Here is an 18,650-nt window from a genome sequence, read left to right as displayed (position 1 = left end):
TATTGGGAGACGGACTCACTGTTCCTCAGGCTGTGACAGGAGATCACATACTGGGCTGCCAGATCAACTGAGTTCCCTCCTCCCTCTCCCAGTAGGATTGGGACCTGTTGTGGTTTTGGCAGGTGTGGGAACTCTGGGATTAGATTTCTGAATTTGGGGAAGAATGTTTCTCTAATCCCAGAGTATCTGTCACAGTGCAGTAGGAAGTGCACCTCTGTCTCTATTTCTCCCTGCTGGCAGTGGGAGCACAGCCTGTCCTCTCTGGGCAGCCAGGTCTGCCTGTGTCCAGTGTGTGTGTCCAGGCTGTGGTCACTGAGCCTGTCCTCTCTGGGCAGCCAGGTCTGCCTGTGTCCAGTGTGTATTTCCAGGCTGTGTCTCTGAGCCTGTACTTCGTCAGGGTCTGTTTCTGTTTGTTATTTTTTTTATTTTGGTCAAATATTCAGCTAGTGTGTATTGTCTGTTTAAGGTTCTGTAGCATTCCAGTTTATGTTGTGTTTGTGTGTGTGTGTCCCAGTGTGTGAGATATTGCTGTTTGATCTGTGCTGTGATGTGGTTGAGTCTGGGTTGTGGTGCTCTAGCAGTGCTGTCCTGAGGCTGGTTAGTGTTGGTGTGGCTCAGGTCGGTGAGCCTCAGGACCAGCTGGCTCAGGGGGCTCTGTTTTGGCCTCTCTCTCTCTCTCTCCTCTCCCCCCTCTCTCTCTCCTCTCTCTCCTCTCTCCCCCCCCTCTCTCTCCTCTCCCCCCTCTCTCTCCTCTTTCTCTGCTCTCTCTCTCCTCTCTCTCCTCTCTCCCCCCTCTCTCTCCTCTCTCTCCTCTCTCCCCCCCCTCTCTCTCCTCTCCCCCCTCTCTCTCCTCTCTCTCTGCTCTCTCTCTCCTCTCTCTCCTCTCTCTCCCCCCTCTCTCTCTCCTCTCGCCACTCTCTCTGCTCTCTCTCCTCTCTCTCTCTCCTCTCTCCCGTCTCTCAGTCCCACACTGAGCTCAGTCTCACAGTCGTCTGGCTGCAGACACTCTTCCTCTTGCTGCCTCTTCGTCTGCTGTGGAAGTGGGGGGCTCACAGGAGGGTCAAAGGTCAGTCTGATAGATGGCTTCCTCAAGCGCCAACCATACACGTCACCATCACCATCATCACTCTCACCTTCATCTTCATCACTCTTACTGTCAACTTCATCTTCATCACTCTCACTGTCGTCTTCATCTTCAACTGAATGTGAGACAGTGTCTCTGCTGGGATCAGTGTGTGTGTTAAACTGAGTGTGAGACAGTCTCTCTGCTGGGATCAGTGTGTGTGTTAAACTGAGTGTGAGACAGTGTCTCTGCTGGGATCAGTGTGTGTGTTAAACTGAGTGTGAGACAGTCTCTCTGCTGGGATCAGTGTGTGTGTTAAACTGAGTGTGAGACAGTGTCTCTGCTGGGATCAGTGTGTGTGTTAAACTGAGTGTGAGACAGTGTCTCTGCTGGGATCAGCGCTGTGAGTTACACCGATAGTGGTCAGTGCAGTGTACAGTAATACAATCACTTTCTTCTCTTTCAGATAAAAAACGAAACAGCTGATCTCCTTCAGTCCCTTCAATCCATTACCCCTCTCAGCTCTGTCCTGAGAGACAGACAGGCACAGTGAGACAGACAGTGAGTGAGACAAAAACACAGGACAATACACTGATCATGAAACACACCGGGTGAGTCAGGGAAAGAGATACACAAAAACACACAGATCCTAGAAGACAGTAACACACTAACGGAGAGAGAGTGAGACAGACAGACACACAGGAAGAAAGAAACATCATCCCTTCTGCTTCGTCAGACATGGACAACATCTACGGACCAGCCTGTATCTTTCTGAGGAAGGGCATCGCAGAGAAACACACAGTGAGTCTGTATTAACCCCTCTCTCTCTCAGTGCAGTGTTAATGTACTGGAGTGTCCAGTCAGTGTGTGTATTAACCCCTCTCTCTCTCAGTGCAGTGTTAAGGTACTGGAGTGTCCAGTCAGTGTGTGTCTGTATTAACCCCTCTCTCTCTCAGTGCAGTGTTAATGTACTGGAGTGTCCAGTCAGTGTGTCTGTATTAACCCCTCTCTCTCAGTGCAGTGTATATGTACTGGAGTGTCCAGTCAGTGTGTCTGTATTAACCCCTCTCTCTCTCTCAGTGCAGTGTTAATGTACTGGAGTGTCCAGTCAGTGTGTCTGTATTAACCCCTCTCTCTCTCAGTGCAGTGTTGATGTACTGGAGTGTCCAGTCAGTGTGTGTATTAACCCCTCTCTCTCTCAGTGCAGTGTTAATGTACTGGAGTGTCCAGTCAGTGTGTCTGTATTAACCCCTCTCTCTCTCAGTGCAGTGTTAATGTACTGGAGTGTCCAGTCAGTGTGTCTGTATTAACCCCTTTCTCTCTCAGTGCAGTGTTAATGTACTGGAGTGTCTAATCAGTGTGTCTGTATTAACACCTCTCTCTCTCAGTGCAGTGTCTGGTCAGTGTTAGTGTACTGTAGTGTCCAGTCAGTGTCCAGTCTGTGTCAGTGTACTGCAGTGTGCGGTCAGTGTCCGGTCAGTGTTAGTGTACTGTAGTGTCTGGTCTGTGTCAGTGTCCAGTCTGTGTGCGGTCAGTGTTAGTGTACTGTAGTGTCTGGTCTGTGTCAGTGTCCAGTCTGTGTGCGGTCAGTGTTAGTGTACTGTAGTGTCTGGTCTGTGTCAGTGTCCAGTCTGTGTGCGGTCAGTGTTAGTGTACTGTAGTGTCTGGTCTGTGTCAGTGTCCAGTCTGTGTGCGGTCAGTGTCCTGCAGTGTCTCTGTGTGGGTTATGTCATGTCCTGTATCAGTGTGTTTTGATTTCTGTGTTGATCTGTGGTCCTGATCTCATTCCTGATCCGATGGGCTGAGTCAGGGGATTATGGGATGATACCGGATGAGACCGCTGCTCTCGGGGTGTGGGATTACTGGCCCGGAGCCCGAGGAGGATCAGGATGGGCTGTGCTGTCGTTCGGACAATCGCGATGTGATCCTGTGACCCCTGACCCCAGGGTCCTGGCACTGGGGGTCTGTAGTGGTCAGGAGTCTGTGGTCAGTGTGCTGACTCGGAGGTGGTCAGTGTCTGGGCAGTGCTCACTGAGCGACTTCCTGTGTTTCAGGAGAGAGAGCTCGCCGATGATGAGATTGAAGGTACTGTAAGAGTTATCATCTTGTATCAATACTGTCACACCACTGTCAGTCAGTGGACTGTCAGTGTATTAACCCCTGTGTCTCTCTGTGTGTGTATTAACCCCTGTGTCTCTCTGTGTGTGTATTAACCCCTGTGTCTCTCAGAACTGCGTGAGGCCTTCAGTGAGTTCGACAAGGACAGGGACTGTCAGTGTATTAACCCCTGTGTCTCTCTGTGTGTGTATTAACCCCTGTGTCTCTCTGTCAGTGTATTAACCCCTGTGTCTCTCTGTGTGTGTATTAACCCCTGTGTCTCTCAGAGCTGCGCGAGGCCTTCAGTGAGTTCGTCAGGGACAGGGACTGTCAGTGTATTAACCCCTGTGTCTCTCTGTGTGTGTATTAACCCCTGTGTCTCTCAGAGCTGCGGGAGGCCTTCAGTGAGTTCGACAAGGACAGGGACTGTCAGTGTATTAACCCCTGTGTCTCTCTGTGTGTGTATTAACCCCTGTGTCTCTCAGAGCTGCGTGAGGCCTTCAGTGAGTTCGACAGGGACAGGGACTGTCAGTGTATTAACCCCTGTGTCTCTCTGTGTGTGTATTAACCCCTGTGTCTCTCTGTCAGTGTATTAACCCCTGTGTCTCTCTGTGTGTGTATTAACCCCTGTGTCTCTCAGAGCTGCGCGAGGCCTTCAGTGAGTTCGATAAGGACAGGGACTGTCAGTGTATTAACCCCTGTGTCTCTCTGTGTGTGTATTAACCCCTGTGTCTCTCAGAGCTGCGTGAGGCCTTCAGTGAGTTCGACAGGGACAGGGACTGTCAGTGTATTAACCCCTGTGTCTCTCTGTGTGTGTATTAACCCCTGTGTCTCTCAGAGCTGCGTGAGGCCTTCAGTGAGTTCGACAGGGACAGGGACTGTCAGTGTATTAACCCCTGTGTCTCTCTGTCAGTGTATTAACCCCTGTGTCTCTGTGTGTGTATTAACCCCTGTGTCTCTCAGAGCTCCGCGAGGCCTTCAGTGAGTTCGACAAGGACAGGGACTGTCAGTGTATTAACCCCTGTGTCTCTCTGTGTGTGTATTAACCCCTGTGTCTCTCTGTCAGTGTATTAACCCCTGTGTCTCTCAGAGCTCCGCGAGGCCTTCAGTGAGTTTGACAAGGACAGGGACTGTCAGTGTATTAACCCCTGTGTCTCTCTGTGTGTGTATTAACCCCTGTGTCTCTCAGAGCTCCGCGAGGCCTTCAGTGAGTTCGACAAGGACAGGGACTGTCAGTGTATTAACCCCTGTGTCTCTCTGTGTGTGTATTAACCCCTGTGTCTCTCTGTCAGTGTATTAACCCCTGTGTCTCTCTGTGTGTGTATTAACCCCTGTGTCTCTCAGAACTGCGCGAGGCCTTCAGTGAGTTCGACAAGGACAGGGACTGTCAGTGTATTAACCCCTGTGTCTCTCTGTGTGTGTATTAACCCCTGTGTCTCTCAGAGCTGCGCGAAGCCTTCAGTGAGTTCGACAAGGACAGGGACTGTCAGTGTATTAACCCCTGTGTCTCTCTGTCAGTGTATTAACCCCTGTGTCTCTCTGTGTGTGTATTAACCCCTGTGTCTCTCAGAGCTCCGCGAGGCCTTCAGTGAGTTCGACAGGGACAGGGACTGTCAGTGTATTAACCCCTGTGTCTCTCTGTGTGTGTATTAACCCCTGTGTCTCTCAGAGCTCCGCGAGGCCTTCAGTGAGTTCGACAAGGACAGGGACTGTCAGTGTATTGACCCCTGTGTCTCTCTGTGTGTGTATTAACCCCTGTGTCTCTCAGAGCTGCGCGAGGCCTTCAGTGAGTTTGACAAGGACAGGGACTGTCAGTGTATTAACCCCTGTGTCTCTCTGTGTGTGTATTAACCCCTGTGTCTCTCAGAGCTGCGTGAGGCCTTCAGTGAGTTCGACAGGGACAGGGACTGTCAGTGTATTAACCCCTGTGTCTCTCTGTCAGTGTATTAACCCCTGTGTCTCTCTGTGTGTGTATTAACCCCTGTGTCTCTCAGAGCTGCGCGAAGCCTTCAGTGAGTTCGACAAGGACAGGGACTGTCAGTGTATTAACCCCTGTGTCTCTCTGTGTGTGTATTAACCCCTGTGTCTCTCAGAGCTCCGCGAGGCCTTCAGTGAGTTTGACAAGGACAGGGACTGTCAGTGTATTAACCCCTGTGTCTCTCTGTGTGTGTATTAACCCCTGTGTCTCTCAGAGCTGCGTGAGGCCTTCAGTGAGTTCGACAGGGACAGGGACTGTCAGTGTATTAACCCCTGTGTCTCTCTGTCAGTGTATTAACCCCTGTGTCTCTCTGTGTGTGTATTAACCCCTGTGTCTCTCAGAGCTGCGCGAAGCCTTCAGTGAGTTCGACAAGGACAGGGACTGTCAGTGTATTAACCCCTGTGTCTCTCTGTGTGTGTATTAACCCCTGTGTCTCTCAGAGCTCCGCGAGGCCTTCAGTGAGTTCGACAAGGACAGGGACTGTCAGTGTATTAACCCCTGTGTCTCTCTGTGTGTGTATTAACCCCTGTGTCTCTCAGAGCTGCGTGAGGCCTTCAGTGAGTTCGACAAGGACAGGGACTGTCAGTGTATTAACCCCTGTGTCTCTCTGTGTGTGTATTAACCCCTGTGTCTCTCAGAGCTGCGCGAGGCCTTCAGTGAGTTCGATAAGGACAGGGACTGTCAGTGTATTAACCCCTGTGTCTCTCTGTGTGTGTATTAACCCCTGTGTCTCTCAGAGCTCCGCGAGGCCTTCAGTGAGTTTGACAAGGACAGGGACTGTCAGTGTATTAACCCCTGTGTCTCTCTGTGTGTGTATTAACCCCTGTGTCTCTCAGAGCTCCGCGAGGCCTTCAGTGAGTTCGACAAGGACAGGGACTGTCAGTGTATTAACCCCTGTGTCTCTCTGTGTGTGTATTAACCCCTGTGTCTCTCTGTCAGTGTATTAACCCCTGTGTCTCTCTGTGTGTGTATTAACCCCTGTGTCTCTCAGAACTGCGCGAGGCCTTCAGTGAGTTCGACAAGGACAGGGACTGTCAGTGTATTAACCCCTGTGTCTCTCTGTGTGTGTATTAACCCCTGTGTCTCTCAGAGCTGCGTGAGGCCTTCAGTGAGTTCGACAAGGACAGGGACTGTCAGTGTATTAACCCCTGTGTCTCTCTGTCAGTGTATTAACCCCTGTGTCTCTCTGTGTGTGTATTAACCCCTGTGTCTCTCAGAGCTCCGCGAGGCCTTCAGTGAGTTCGACAGGGACAGGGACTGTCAGTGTATTAACCCCTGTCTCTCTGTGTGTGTATTAACCCCTGTGTCTCTCAGAGCTCCGCGAGGCCTTCAGTGAGTTCGACAAGGACAGGGACTGTCAGTGTATTGACCCCTGTGTCTCTCTGTGTGTGTATTAACCCCTGTGTCTCTCAGAGCTGCGCGAGGCCTTCAGTGAGTTCGACAGGGACAGGGACTGTCAGTGTATTAACCCCTGTGTCTCTCTGTCAGTGTATTAACCCCTGTGTCTCTCTGTCAGTGTATTAACCCCTGTGTCTCTCTGTGTGTGTATTAACCCCTGTGTCTCTCTGTCAGTGTATTAACCCCTGTGTCTCTCTGTGTGTGTATTAACCCCTGTGTCTCTCAGAGCTCCGCGAGGCCTTCAGTGAGTTTGACAAGGACAGGGACTGTCAGTGTATTAACCCCTGTGTCTCTCTGTGTGTGTATTAACCCCTGTGTCTCTCAGAGCTGTGTGAGGCCTTCAGTGAGTTCGACAGGGACAGGGACTGTCAGTGTATTAACCCCTGTGTCTCTCTGTCAGTGTATTAACCCCTGTGTCTCTCTGTGTGTGTATTAACCCCTGTGTCTCTCAGAGCTGCGCGAAGCCTTCAGTGAGTTCGACAAGGACAGGGACTGTCAGTGTATTAACCCCTGTGTCTCTCTGTGTGTGTATTAACCCCTGTGTCTCTCAGAGCTCCGCGAGGCCTTCAGTGAGTTTGACAAGGACAGGGACTGTCAGTGTATTAACCCCTGTGTCTCTCTGTGTGTGTATTAACCCCTGTGTCTCTCTGTCAGTGTATTAACCCCTGTGTCTCTCTGTGTGTGTATTAACCCCTGTGTCTCTCTGTCAGTGTATTAACCCCTGTGTCTCTCTGTGTGTGTATTAACCCCTGTGTCTCTCAGAGCTCCGCGAGGCCTTCAGTGAGTTTGACAAGGACAGGGACTGTCAGTGTATTAACCCCTGTGTCTCTCTGTGTGTGTATTAACCCCTGTGTCTCTCAGAGCTGCGTGAGGCCTTCAGTGAGTTCGACAGGGACAGGGACTGTCAGTGTATTAACCCCTGTGTCTCTCTGTCAGTGTATTAACCCCTGTGTCTCTCTGTGTGTGTATTAACCCCTGTGTCTCTCAGAGCTGCGCGAAGCCTTCAGTGAGTTCGACAAGGACAGGGACTGTCAGTGTATTAACCCCTGTGTCTCTCTGTGTGTGTATTAACCCCTGTGTCTCTCAGAGCTCCGCGAGGCCTTCAGTGAGTTCGACAAGGACAGGGACTGTCAGTGTATTAACCCCTGTGTCTCTCTGTGTGTGTATTAACCCCTGTGTCTCTCAGAGCTGCGTGAGGCCTTCAGTGAGTTCGACAAGGACAGGGACTGTCAGTGTATTAACCCCTGTGTCTCTCTGTGTGTGTATTAACCCCTGTGTCTCTCTGTCAGTGTATTAACCCCTGTGTCTCTCAGAGCTGCGTGAGGCCTTCAGTGAGTTCGACAAGGACAGGGACGGGCTGATCAGCTGTAAGGACCTGGGGAACCTCATGCGTACGATGGGCTACATGCCCACTGAGATGGAGCTCATTGAGCTGGGCCAGCAGATACACATGAACTGTGAGTCACTGTCTCTCTCTCTCTCTCTCTCTCTCTCTCTCTCTCTATTAACCCCCCTCTGTCTCGCCGAGGGGGGCAGGCTGGACTGCAATAACTCTCTGTATTAATCCCTCTCTCTGTGTATTAACCTCTTTCTGTATTAACCCATCTGTCTCTCTCTGTATTAACCCCCCTCTCTCTCAGTGGGGGGCAGAGTGGACTTCGATGACTTTGTGGAGCTCATGACTCCGAAGCTGCTAGCAGAGACAGCGGGCATGATCGGAGTCAAGGAGCTGAGAGACGCCTTCAGAGAGGTGAGAGACAGAGTGAGAGAGGGGGAGAGAGAGACAGTCAGAGAGTTACACATAGAGAGAGACAGAGAGAAACACAGAGAAAGAGTCTGAGAGAGAGAGAGAAACACAGACAGAGAGAGACACAGAGACAGACATACAAAGAGAGATGGGGGACAGACTGACAGAGAGGGACACATGGAGAGACAGCCAGAGAGTCAGTAAGAGAGAGAGACAGATAGAGACACACAGAGAGAGAAAGTCAGAGAGAGAGAGAGACAGAGACAGAGAGAGACAGTCAGAGACAGAGAGAGACAGTCAGAGAGAGAGACAGATAGAGACACACAGAGAGAGAAAGTCAGAGAGAGACAGTCAGAGACAGAGAGAGACAGTCAGAGAGAGAAAGTCAGAGAGACAGTCAGAGACAGAGACAGATAGAGACACACAGAGAGAGAAAGTCAGAGAGAGAGAGACAGCTGCTGCAGCTCTGTCAAGGGCTGGGCCTGTACATCGTCAACGGCAGGACTAGAGGGGACTCTCTAGGCAGGTTCACCTACAGCTCAGCTCTGGGCAGCAGTGTGGTGGACTACGCCATCACCGACCTGGACCCCTCCTGTATCAGTGCCTTCACTGTCAGGCCACAAACTCCCCTCTCCGACCACAGCCAGATCACACTCTACATGAAGAGAACACACCAGCACAGAGACACACTGACACAGCCCAGCCAGCTGTATGACCTCAACCAGGCATACAGATGGGACACAGACAGCCTAGACAGATACCAAACTGCACTGGGCCATGAGGAAATTCAGACACTGATGGACACATTCCTAAACACTCCGTATCAAACCAACAAATTAGGCATAAACTTGGCCACACAAAAACTAAATCACCTATTCCACAAACTAGCATCAAAATCTAAGCTAAAAACAACTACATCAAAAAACTACCAAAAAACAAAAGCAAAAGAAAAGTGGTTTGATACGGAGTGCAAAAACATCAGAAATGCACTACGAAAAGTCTCAAATGAAAAACACAGACAACCACACAACACAGATCTGCGACTCAGGTACTGTGACATGGTAAAACTTTACAAACACACGCTGAAAAAGAAAAGAAACACATACATAGACAAACAACTTGCAGAAATTGAGGAGTCACTAAATCAGAACTGTTTCTGGGAGAAGTGGAACAACTTAAACAAATCAAAACCAGAAGAATTGGCCATCCAAAATGGAACAATCTGGCAAACATACTTTGAAAATCTCTATGAAAAGCTCCCAAATACAAATCAATCAGACCAAAACACCATTTATGAAAAACTCAAAATTTTGGAATTGGCTATCAAAGACAACCAAAACCCCTTAGACTCCCCAATCACTGAGCAGGAGCTACTGGACAAACTCCAGGCCCTCAGACCACGCAAAGCCTGTGGCCATGATGGAGTCATAAATGAGATGCTGAGACACAGCAGCCCAAAGTTGCAACAAGCCCTGCTCAAACTCCTCAATCTCATCATGACAGCTGGATGTTTCCCCGAGGCCTGGAACCAAGGACTGATCACGCCCATCTATAAGAGTGGAGATAAACTCGATCCCAACAACTACCGGGGCATCTGTGTGAACAGTAACCTGGGGAAGGTATTCTGCAGTATCCTGAACACACGAATACTGGCCTTCCTTACCGAACACAATGTCCTGAGTAAAAGTCAGATAGGCTTCTTGCCAGATCACCGCACATCTGATCACATTTACACCCTCCACACACTGATAGACAAACACGTCCACCAAAAACACAAAGGAAAAATTTTTGCCTGGTTGGCGATTTCAAAAAAGCATTTGACTCCATTTGGCATGAGAGATTGTTTTATAAACTACTCCAAAGTGGCATAGGGGGCAAAGTGTACGACATCATTAAATCAATGTATTCAGAGAGCAAATGTGCAGTGAAAATTGGAAACAAAAGGACTAAATTCTTCACCCAAGGCCGCGGGGTGAGACAGGGCTGCAGCCTGAGCCCAACACTGTTCAATATCTATATCAATGAATTAGCAGGAATGTTGGAGCAGTCTGCAGCTCCTGGTCTTACACTACACGACACAGAAATCAAGTTCCTGCTCTACGCAGATGACCTGGTCCTGCTGTCGCCCACAGAACAGGGGCTGCAGCAGAACCTGGCACTGCTGGAGCAGGACTGTCAGACCTGGGCACTGCCAGTCAATCTGGACAAGACCAGAGTTATGGTTTTCCAGAAGAAAGCCAGACCTCAGGGAAACAGGTACAAATTCACACTGAACAACAACACATTGGAGCACACATCCAGCTACACATATCTCGGTCTCACCATCAGCTCTTCCGGGAGTTTTGACCTGGCAGTGAAGGCACTGAGGGAGAAGGCACTCAGGGCTTTCTACGCAATAAGAAGGAGGCTCTTCAACATCAACCCACCAACAAGAATCTGGCTCCAAATATTTGAAAGTGTAATCCAACCCATTGCCCTATACGGCAGTGAAGTGTGGGGTCCCCTCACAGACCAGGATTACACCCAATGGGACAAACACCCCACAGAAACTCTGCACATGGAGATCTGTAGAATCATCCTCCGTGTGCAGAGAAAAACTCCTAACAACGGGTGCAGGGCCGAATTAGGCCAGTACCCACTATTGATAAACATACAGAAAAGAATATTAAAGTATTGGCTACACCTAAAAAACAGTGACCAAAATTCCTACCACCACAAAGCCCTGCTGAGCCAAGAGCTGAGCCCAAAACAGAGCCCCCTGAGCCAGCTGGTCCTGAGGCTCACCGACCTGAGCCACACCAACACTAACCAGCCTCAGGACAGCACTGCTAGAGCACCACAACCCAGACTCAACCACATCACAGCACAGATCAAACAGCAATATCTCACACACTGGGACACACACACACAAACACAACATCAACTGGAATGCTACAGAACCTTAAACAGACAATACACACTAGCTGAATATTTGACCAAAATAAAAAATAACAAACAGAAACAGACCCTGACGAAGTACAGGCTCAGTGACCACAACCTGGCCATAGAAACTGGGCGACACAGGCAGACCTGGCTGCCCAGAGAGGACAGGCTGTGCTCCCACTGCCAGCAGGGAGAAATAGAGACAGAGGTGCACTTCCTACTGCACTGTGACAGATACTCTGGGATTAGAGAAACATTCTTCCCGAAATTCAGAAATCTAATCCCAGAGTTCCCACACCTGCCAAAACCACAACAGGTCCCAATCCTACTGGGAGAGGGAGGAGGGAACTCAGTTGATCTGGCAGCCCAGTATGTGATCTCCTGTCACAGCCTGAGGAACAGTGAGTCCGTCTCCCAATAATGCTCCAGCCGCCTACAGTATATGTCGATATTATATAATATGTCTTTGTTGTAAATGTCTGTAACATGTCTGTAGATTTTATTTTACTTCTATTTTTTGTTTTGTTCTATGTTAATTTTATTATTTTATTTGCTTTGGCAACACTGATTGTACCCATCGGTCATGCTAATAAAGCACCTTGAATTGAATTGAATTGACAGAGACAGTCAGAGAGAGAGAGACAGAGACAGAGAGACAGTCAGAGAGAGAGACAGCCCCTCCCTGGCCGGGCTGTGTGAGCTAACCCCCCCGCCCCGCCCCCCCAGTTCGACGCCAACGGCGACGGGAAGATCACGCGGGAGGAGCTGAGGCAGGCCATGGCGCGCCTGCTGGGCGAGAGGCTGAGCCCGCGGGAGATCGACGACGTGGTGCAGGAGGCCGACCACAACGGCGACGGCACCGTGGACTTCGAGGGTGAGTCAGGACTGGACACTGCTGTACACAGAGAGGGGTGGGGGTGGGGGACAAGCTGATACTCCAGACACAGCTGAGTGAGAAACTCCAGTCAGGACTGGACACTGCTGTACACAGAGAGGGGTGGGGGTGGGGGACAAGCTGATACTCCAGACACAGCTGAGTGAGAAACTCCAGTCAGGACTGGACACTGCTGTACACAGAGAGGGGTGGGGGTGGGGGACAAGCTGATACTCCAGACACAGCTGAGTGAGAAACTCCAGTCAGGACTGGACACTGCTGTACACAGAGAGGGGTGGGGGTGGGGGACAAGCTGATACTCCAGACACAGCTGGGTGAGACACTCCAGTCAGGACTGGACACTGCTGTACACAGAGAGGGGTGGGGGTGGGGAACAAGCTGATACCCTGACTTCTCCCCAGACACACCTGGGTGAGACACTCCAGTCAGGACAGGAGACACTACTGTACACAGAGAGGGGTGGGGGTGGGGAGCAAGCTGATACAACAGACACAGCTGGGTGAGACACTCCAGTCAGGACTGGACACTGCTGTACACAGAGAGGGGTGGGGGTGGGGAACAAGCTGATACTCCAGACACAGCTGGGTGAGACACTCCAGTCAGGACAGGAGACACTACTGTACACAGAGAGGGGTGGGGGTGGGGAACAAGCTGATACTCCAGACACAGCTGGGTGAGACACTCCAGTCAGGACTGGACACTGCTGTACACAGAGAGGGGTGGGGGTGGGGAGCAAGCTGATACTCCAGACACAGCTGGGTGAGAAACTCCAGTCAGGACAGGAGACACTACTGTACACAGAGAGGGGTGGGGGTGGGGAACAAGCTGATACCCTGACTTCTCTCCAGACACAGCTGGGTGAGAAACTCCAGTCAGGACTGGACACTGCTGTACACAGAGAGGGGTGGGGGTGGGGAGCAAGCTGATACTCCAGACACAGCTGGGTGAGACACTCCAGTCAGGACAGGAGACACTACTGTACACAGAGAGGGGTGGGGGTGGGGAACAAGCTGATACCCTGACTGCTCTCCAGACACAGCTGGGTGAGACACTCCAGTCAGGGCAGGAGACACTACTGTACACAGAGAGGGGTGGGGGTAGGGAACAAGCTGATACTCCAGACACAGCTGGGTGAGAAACTCCAGTCAGGACAGGAGACACTATTGTACACAGAGAGAGGTGGGGGTGTGGAACAAGCTGATACTCCAGACACAGCTGGGTGAGACACTCCAGTCAGGACTGGACACTGCTGTACACAGAGAGGGGTGGGGGTGGGGAACAAGCTGATACTCCAGACACAGCTGAGTGAGAAACTCCAGTCAGGACTGGACACTGCTGTACACAGAGAGGGGTGGGGGTGGGGAACATGCTGATACTCCAGACACAGCTGGGTGAGAAACTCCAGTCAGGACTGGACAGTGCTGTACACAGAGAGGGGTGGGGGTGGGGGACAAGCTGATACTCCAGACACAGCTGGGTGAGACACTCCAGTCAGGACTGGACACTGCTGTACACAGAGAGGGGTGGGGGTGGGGAACAAGCTGATACTCCAGACACAGCTGGGTGAGAAACTCCAGTCAGGACAGGAGACACTACTGTACACAGAGAGGGGTGGGGGTGGGGAACAAGCTGATACCCTGACTTCTCTCCAGACACAGCTGGGTGAGAAACTCCAGTCAGGACTGGACACTGCTGTACACAGAGAGGGGTGGGGGTGGGGAACAAGCTGATACTCCAGACACAGCTGAGTGAGAAACTCCAGTCAGGACAGGAGACACTACTGTACACAGAGAGGGGTGGGGGTGGGGAACAAGCTGATACTCCAGACAAAGCTGGGTGAGAAACTCCAGTCAGGACTGGAGACACTACTGTACACAGAGAGGGGTGGGGGTGGGGAACAAGCTGATACTCCAGACACAGCTGGGTGAGAAACTCCAGTCAGGACTGGACAGTGCTGTACACAGAGAGGGGTGGGGGTGGGGAACAAGCTGATACTCCAGACACAGCTGGGTGAGAAACTCCAGTCAGGACAGGAGACACTACTGTACACAGAGAGGGGTAGGAGTGGGGAACAAGCTGATACCCTGACTTCTCTCCAGACACAGCTGGGTGAGAAACTCCAGTCAGGACAGGAGACACTACTGTACACAGAGAGGGGTGGGGGTGGGGAACAAGCTGATACTCCAGACACAGCTGGGTGAGAAACTCCAGTCAGGACAGGAGACACTACTGTACACAGAGAGGGGTGGGGGTGGGGAACAAGCTGATACTCCAGACACAGCTGGGTGAGAAACTCCAGTCAGGACAGGAGACACTACTATACACAGACATTCAACCCATATAGACATTTGGGGTACAGGGCAGGGACATGGGAGGGACTCATCACACCCTGCGTCCATACTGACCCCCTGTCTCTGCCCCCCCCAACAGAGTTCGTGAGGATGATGTCACGCTGACCAGCGAGAGGCCTGACAGATTGACCAGATACTCCGGCCAGAGACGGCCAGAGACAGCTCAGACCTGTCTGTCTCTCTGTCCCCACACCCTGACCTGCGGCAGTGACCTCACTGCTGACCACACTGTGACTGTAGAGCCCCTCTCTCTCTCCTGAGAGCAGACTGCTGACCCCTCTCCCCTTGTCTGTCTGACACAGCTCAGACCTGTCTGTCTCTCTGTCCCCACACCCTGACCTGCGGCAGTGACCTCCCTGCTGACCACACTGTGACTGTAGAGCCCCTCTCTCTCTCCTGAGACCAGACTGCTGACCCCTCTCCCCTTGTCTGTCTGACACAGCTCAGACCTGTCTGTCTCTCTGTCCCCACACCCTGACCTGCGGCAGTGACCTCACTGCTGACCACACTGTGACTGTAGAGCCCCTCTCTCTCTCCTGAGAGCAGACTGCTGACCCCTCTCCCCTTGTCTGTCTGACACAGCTCAGACCTGTCTGTCTCTCTGTCCCCACACCCTGACCTGCGGCAGTGACCTCACTGCTGACCACACGGTGACTGTAGAGCCCCTCTCTCTCTCCTGAGACCAGACTGCTGACCCCTCTCCCCTTGTCTGTCTGACACAGCTCAGACCTGTCTGTCTCTCTGTCCCCACACCCTGACCTGCGGCAGTGACCTCCCTGCTGACCACACTGTGACTGTAGAGCCCCTCTCTCTCTCCTGAGAGCAGACTGCTGACCCCTCTCCCCTTGTCTGTCTGACACAGCTCAGACCTGTCTGTCTCTCTGTCCCCACACCCTGACCTGCGGCAGTGACCTCCCTGCTGACCACACTGTGACTGTAGAGCCCCTCTCTCTCTCCTGAGAGCAGACTGCTGACCCCTCTCCCCTTGTCTGTCTGACACAGCTCAGACCTGTCTGTCTCTCTGTCCCCACACCCTGACCTGCGGCAGTGACCTCCCTGCTGACCACACTGTGACTGTAGAGCCCCTCTCTCTCTCCTGAGACCAGACTGCTGACCCCTCTCCCCTTGTCTGTCTGACACAGCTCAGACCTGTCTGTCTCTCTGTCCCCACACCCTGACCTGCGGCAGTGACCTCACTGCTGACCACACTGTGACTGTAGAGCCCCTCTCTCTCTCCTGAGACCAGACTGCTGACCCCTCTCCCCTTGTCTGTCTGACACAGCTCAGACCTGTCTGTCTCTCTGTCCCCACACCCTGACCTGCGGCAGTGACCTCACTGCTGACCACACTGTGACTGTAGAGCCCCTCTCTCTCTCCTGAGAGCAGACTGCTGACCCCTCTCCCCTTGTCTGTCTGACACAGCTCAGACCTGTCTGTCTCTCTGTCCCCACACCCTGACCTGCGGCAGTGACCTCACTGCTGACCACACTGTGACTGTAGAGCCCCTCTCTCTCTCCTGAGACCAGACTGCTGACCCCTCTCCCCTTGTCTGTCTGACACAGCTCCGGACCTGTCTGTCTCTTTGTGTGCACCTATCTGTGTAACACAGACTGAGTGTGTCTGTGTCCATACCTGTCTGTCTGTCTTTGTGGTATGAACTTGTGTGAGGCTGTACTCCTGGTCCCCCCTTGTCTCTTGTCCAGGTCTTCAGATTGTCCAGCTCCTTGTGTACAAGCACAATAGCAACCTGTCTGTTGTCAATAAAGAGTTGAACACCACAATTCAGAGTGTGAGACAGTGTTTCTGCTGTGATCACTGTGTGTGTTAAACTGATTGTGAGACAGCGTGTCTCTGCTGGGATCAGTGTGTGTGTTAAACTGAGTGTGAGACAGTGTCTCTGCTGGGATCAGTGTGTGTGTTAAACTGAGTGTGAGACAGTGTCTCTGCTGGGATCACTGTGTGTGTTGAACTGAGTGTGAGACAGCGTGTCTCTGCTGGGATCAGGGTGTGTGTTAAACTGAGTGTGAGACAGTGTCTCTGCTGGGATCAGTGTGTGTGTTAAACTGAGTGTGAGACAGTGTCTCTGCTGGGATCAGTGTGTGTGTTGAACTGAGTGTGAGACAGCGTGTCTCTGCTGGGATCAGGGTGTGTGTTAAACTGAGTGTGAGACAGTGTCTCTGCTGGGATCAGTGTGTGTGTTAAACTGAGTGTGAGACAGCGTGTCTCTGCTGGGATCAGTGTGTGTGTTAAACTGAGTGTGAGACAGCGTGTCTCTGCTGGGATCAGTGTGTGTGTTAAACTGAGTGTGAGACAGTGTCTCTCTGCTGGGATCAGTGTGTGTGTTAAACTGAGTGTGAGACAGTGTCTCTGCTGGGATCAGTGTGTGTGTTAAACTGAGTGTGAGACAGTGTCTCTGCTGGGATCAGTGTGTGTGTTAAACTGAGTGTGAGACGGTGTGTCTCTGCTGGGATCAGTGTGTGTGTTAAACTGAGTGTGAGACAGTGTCTCTGCTGGGATCAGTGTGTGTGTTAAAATGAGTGTGAGACAGTGTGTCTCTGCTGGGATCAGTGTGTGTGTTAAACTGAGTGTGAGACAGTGTCTCTGCTGGGATCAGTGTGTGTGTTAAACTGAGTGTGAGACAGTGTCTCTGCTGGGATCAGTGTGTGTGTTAAACTGAGTGTCAGACAGTGTCTCTGCTGGGATCAGTGTGTGTGTTAAACTGAGTGTGAGACAGTGTCTCTGCTGGGATCAGTGTGTGTGTTAAACTGAGTGTGAGACAGTGTCTCTGCTGGGATCAGTGTGTGTGTTAAACTGAGTGTGAGACAGCGTGTCTCTGCTGGGATCAGTGTGTGTGTTAAACTGAGTGTGAGACAGTGTCTCTGCTGGGATCAGTGTGTGTGTTAAACTGAGTGTGAGACAGTGTCTCTGCTGGGATCAGTGTGTGTGTTAAACTGAGTGTGAGACAGTGTCTCTGCTGGGATCAGTGTGTGTGTTAAACTGAGTGTGAGACAGTGTCTCTGCTGGGATCAGTGTGTGTGTTAAACTGAGTGTGAGACAGCGTGTCTCTGCTGGGATCAGTGTGTGTGTTAAACTGAGTGTGAGACAGTGTGTCTCTGCTGGGATCAGTGTGTGTGTTAAACTGAGTGTGAGACAGTGTCTCTGCTGGGATCAGTGTGTGTGTTTAACTGAGTGTGAGACAGTGTCTCTGCTGGGATCAGTGTGTGTGTTAAACTGAGTGTGAGACAGTGTCTCTGCTGGGATCAGTGTGTGTTAAACTGAGTGTGAGACAGTGTCTCTGCTGGGATCAGTGTGTGTTAAACTGAGTGTGAGACAGTGTGTCTCTGCTGGGATCACACAAAGAGACACAAGGAAAAGTGTCCAGCCAGAGATCTCATAACTCCTGTCCACTGCCAGCGTGTGGAAACAGAAATAAACAACAGGAGAAAAACAGAGCAGAGCTGATGAGGGATGTGACTCTGAACAGCTGGTGAGCTGATCTGATCTGTCATTTGGATTAAAATACAAACCAAAGTTCTTCTAATCTGATATTCTGAGAAAAGACAGAACACAGTAATCTACTGGGAGAGAGAGGGGTTAATACACACACTGACTGGACTCTCCAGTACATTAACACTGCACTGAGAGAGAGAGGGGTTAATACACACACACTGACTGGACACTCCAGTACATTAACACTGCACTGAGAGAGAGAGGGGTTAATACACACACACTGACTGGACACTCCAGTACATTAACACTGCACTGAGAGAGAGAGGGGTTCATACAGACACACTGACTGGACACTCCAGTACATTAACACTGCACTGAGAGAGAGAGGGGTTAATACAGACACACTGACTGGACACTCCAGTACATGAACACTGCACTGAGAGAGAGAGGGGTTAATACACACACACTGACTGGACACTCCAGTACATGAACACTGCACTGAGAGAGAGGGGTTAATACAGACACACTGACTGGACACTCCAGTACATGAACACTGCAGTGAGAGAGAGGGGTTAATACAGACACACTGACTGGACACTCCAGTACATTAACACTGCACTGAGAGAGAGAGGGGTTCATACAGACACACTGACTGGACACTCCAGTACATGAACACTGCACTGAGAGAGAGAGGGGTTAATACAGACACACTGACTGGACACTCCAGTACATTGACACTGCACTGAGAG

General features: G+C 51.3%; 1 protein-coding gene across 1 annotated transcript; it reads left to right on the top strand.

The window, feature by feature from the left end:
- The first annotated feature begins 900 nt into the window (after window positions 1-900).
- Window positions 901-16,232, top strand: cabp5b (calcium binding protein 5b). The gene is made up of 7 exons (XM_088637396.1): window positions 901-1,066; window positions 1,530-1,864; window positions 3,118-3,148; window positions 7,850-7,993; window positions 8,177-8,286; window positions 11,932-12,079; window positions 14,531-16,232. Exons 2-7 carry the CDS (start codon window positions 1,802-1,804, stop codon window positions 14,554-14,556), a joined length of 522 nt encoding a protein of 173 aa, XP_088493522.1. The 5' UTR covers window positions 901-1,066; window positions 1,530-1,801; the 3' UTR covers window positions 14,557-16,232.
- The last annotated feature ends 2,418 nt before the right edge of the window (window positions 16,233-18,650 follow it).

This window comes from Lepisosteus platostomus, chromosome 6 (assembly GCF_059453375.1).
Source record: "Lepisosteus platostomus isolate fLepPlt1 chromosome 6, fLepPlt1.hap1, whole genome shotgun sequence".
Lineage (NCBI taxonomy): Eukaryota > Metazoa > Chordata > Actinopteri > Semionotiformes > Lepisosteidae > Lepisosteus > Lepisosteus platostomus.
The sequence above is the reverse complement of the archived record's forward strand: the minus strand, read 5'-3'. Positions and strand labels throughout refer to the sequence as shown.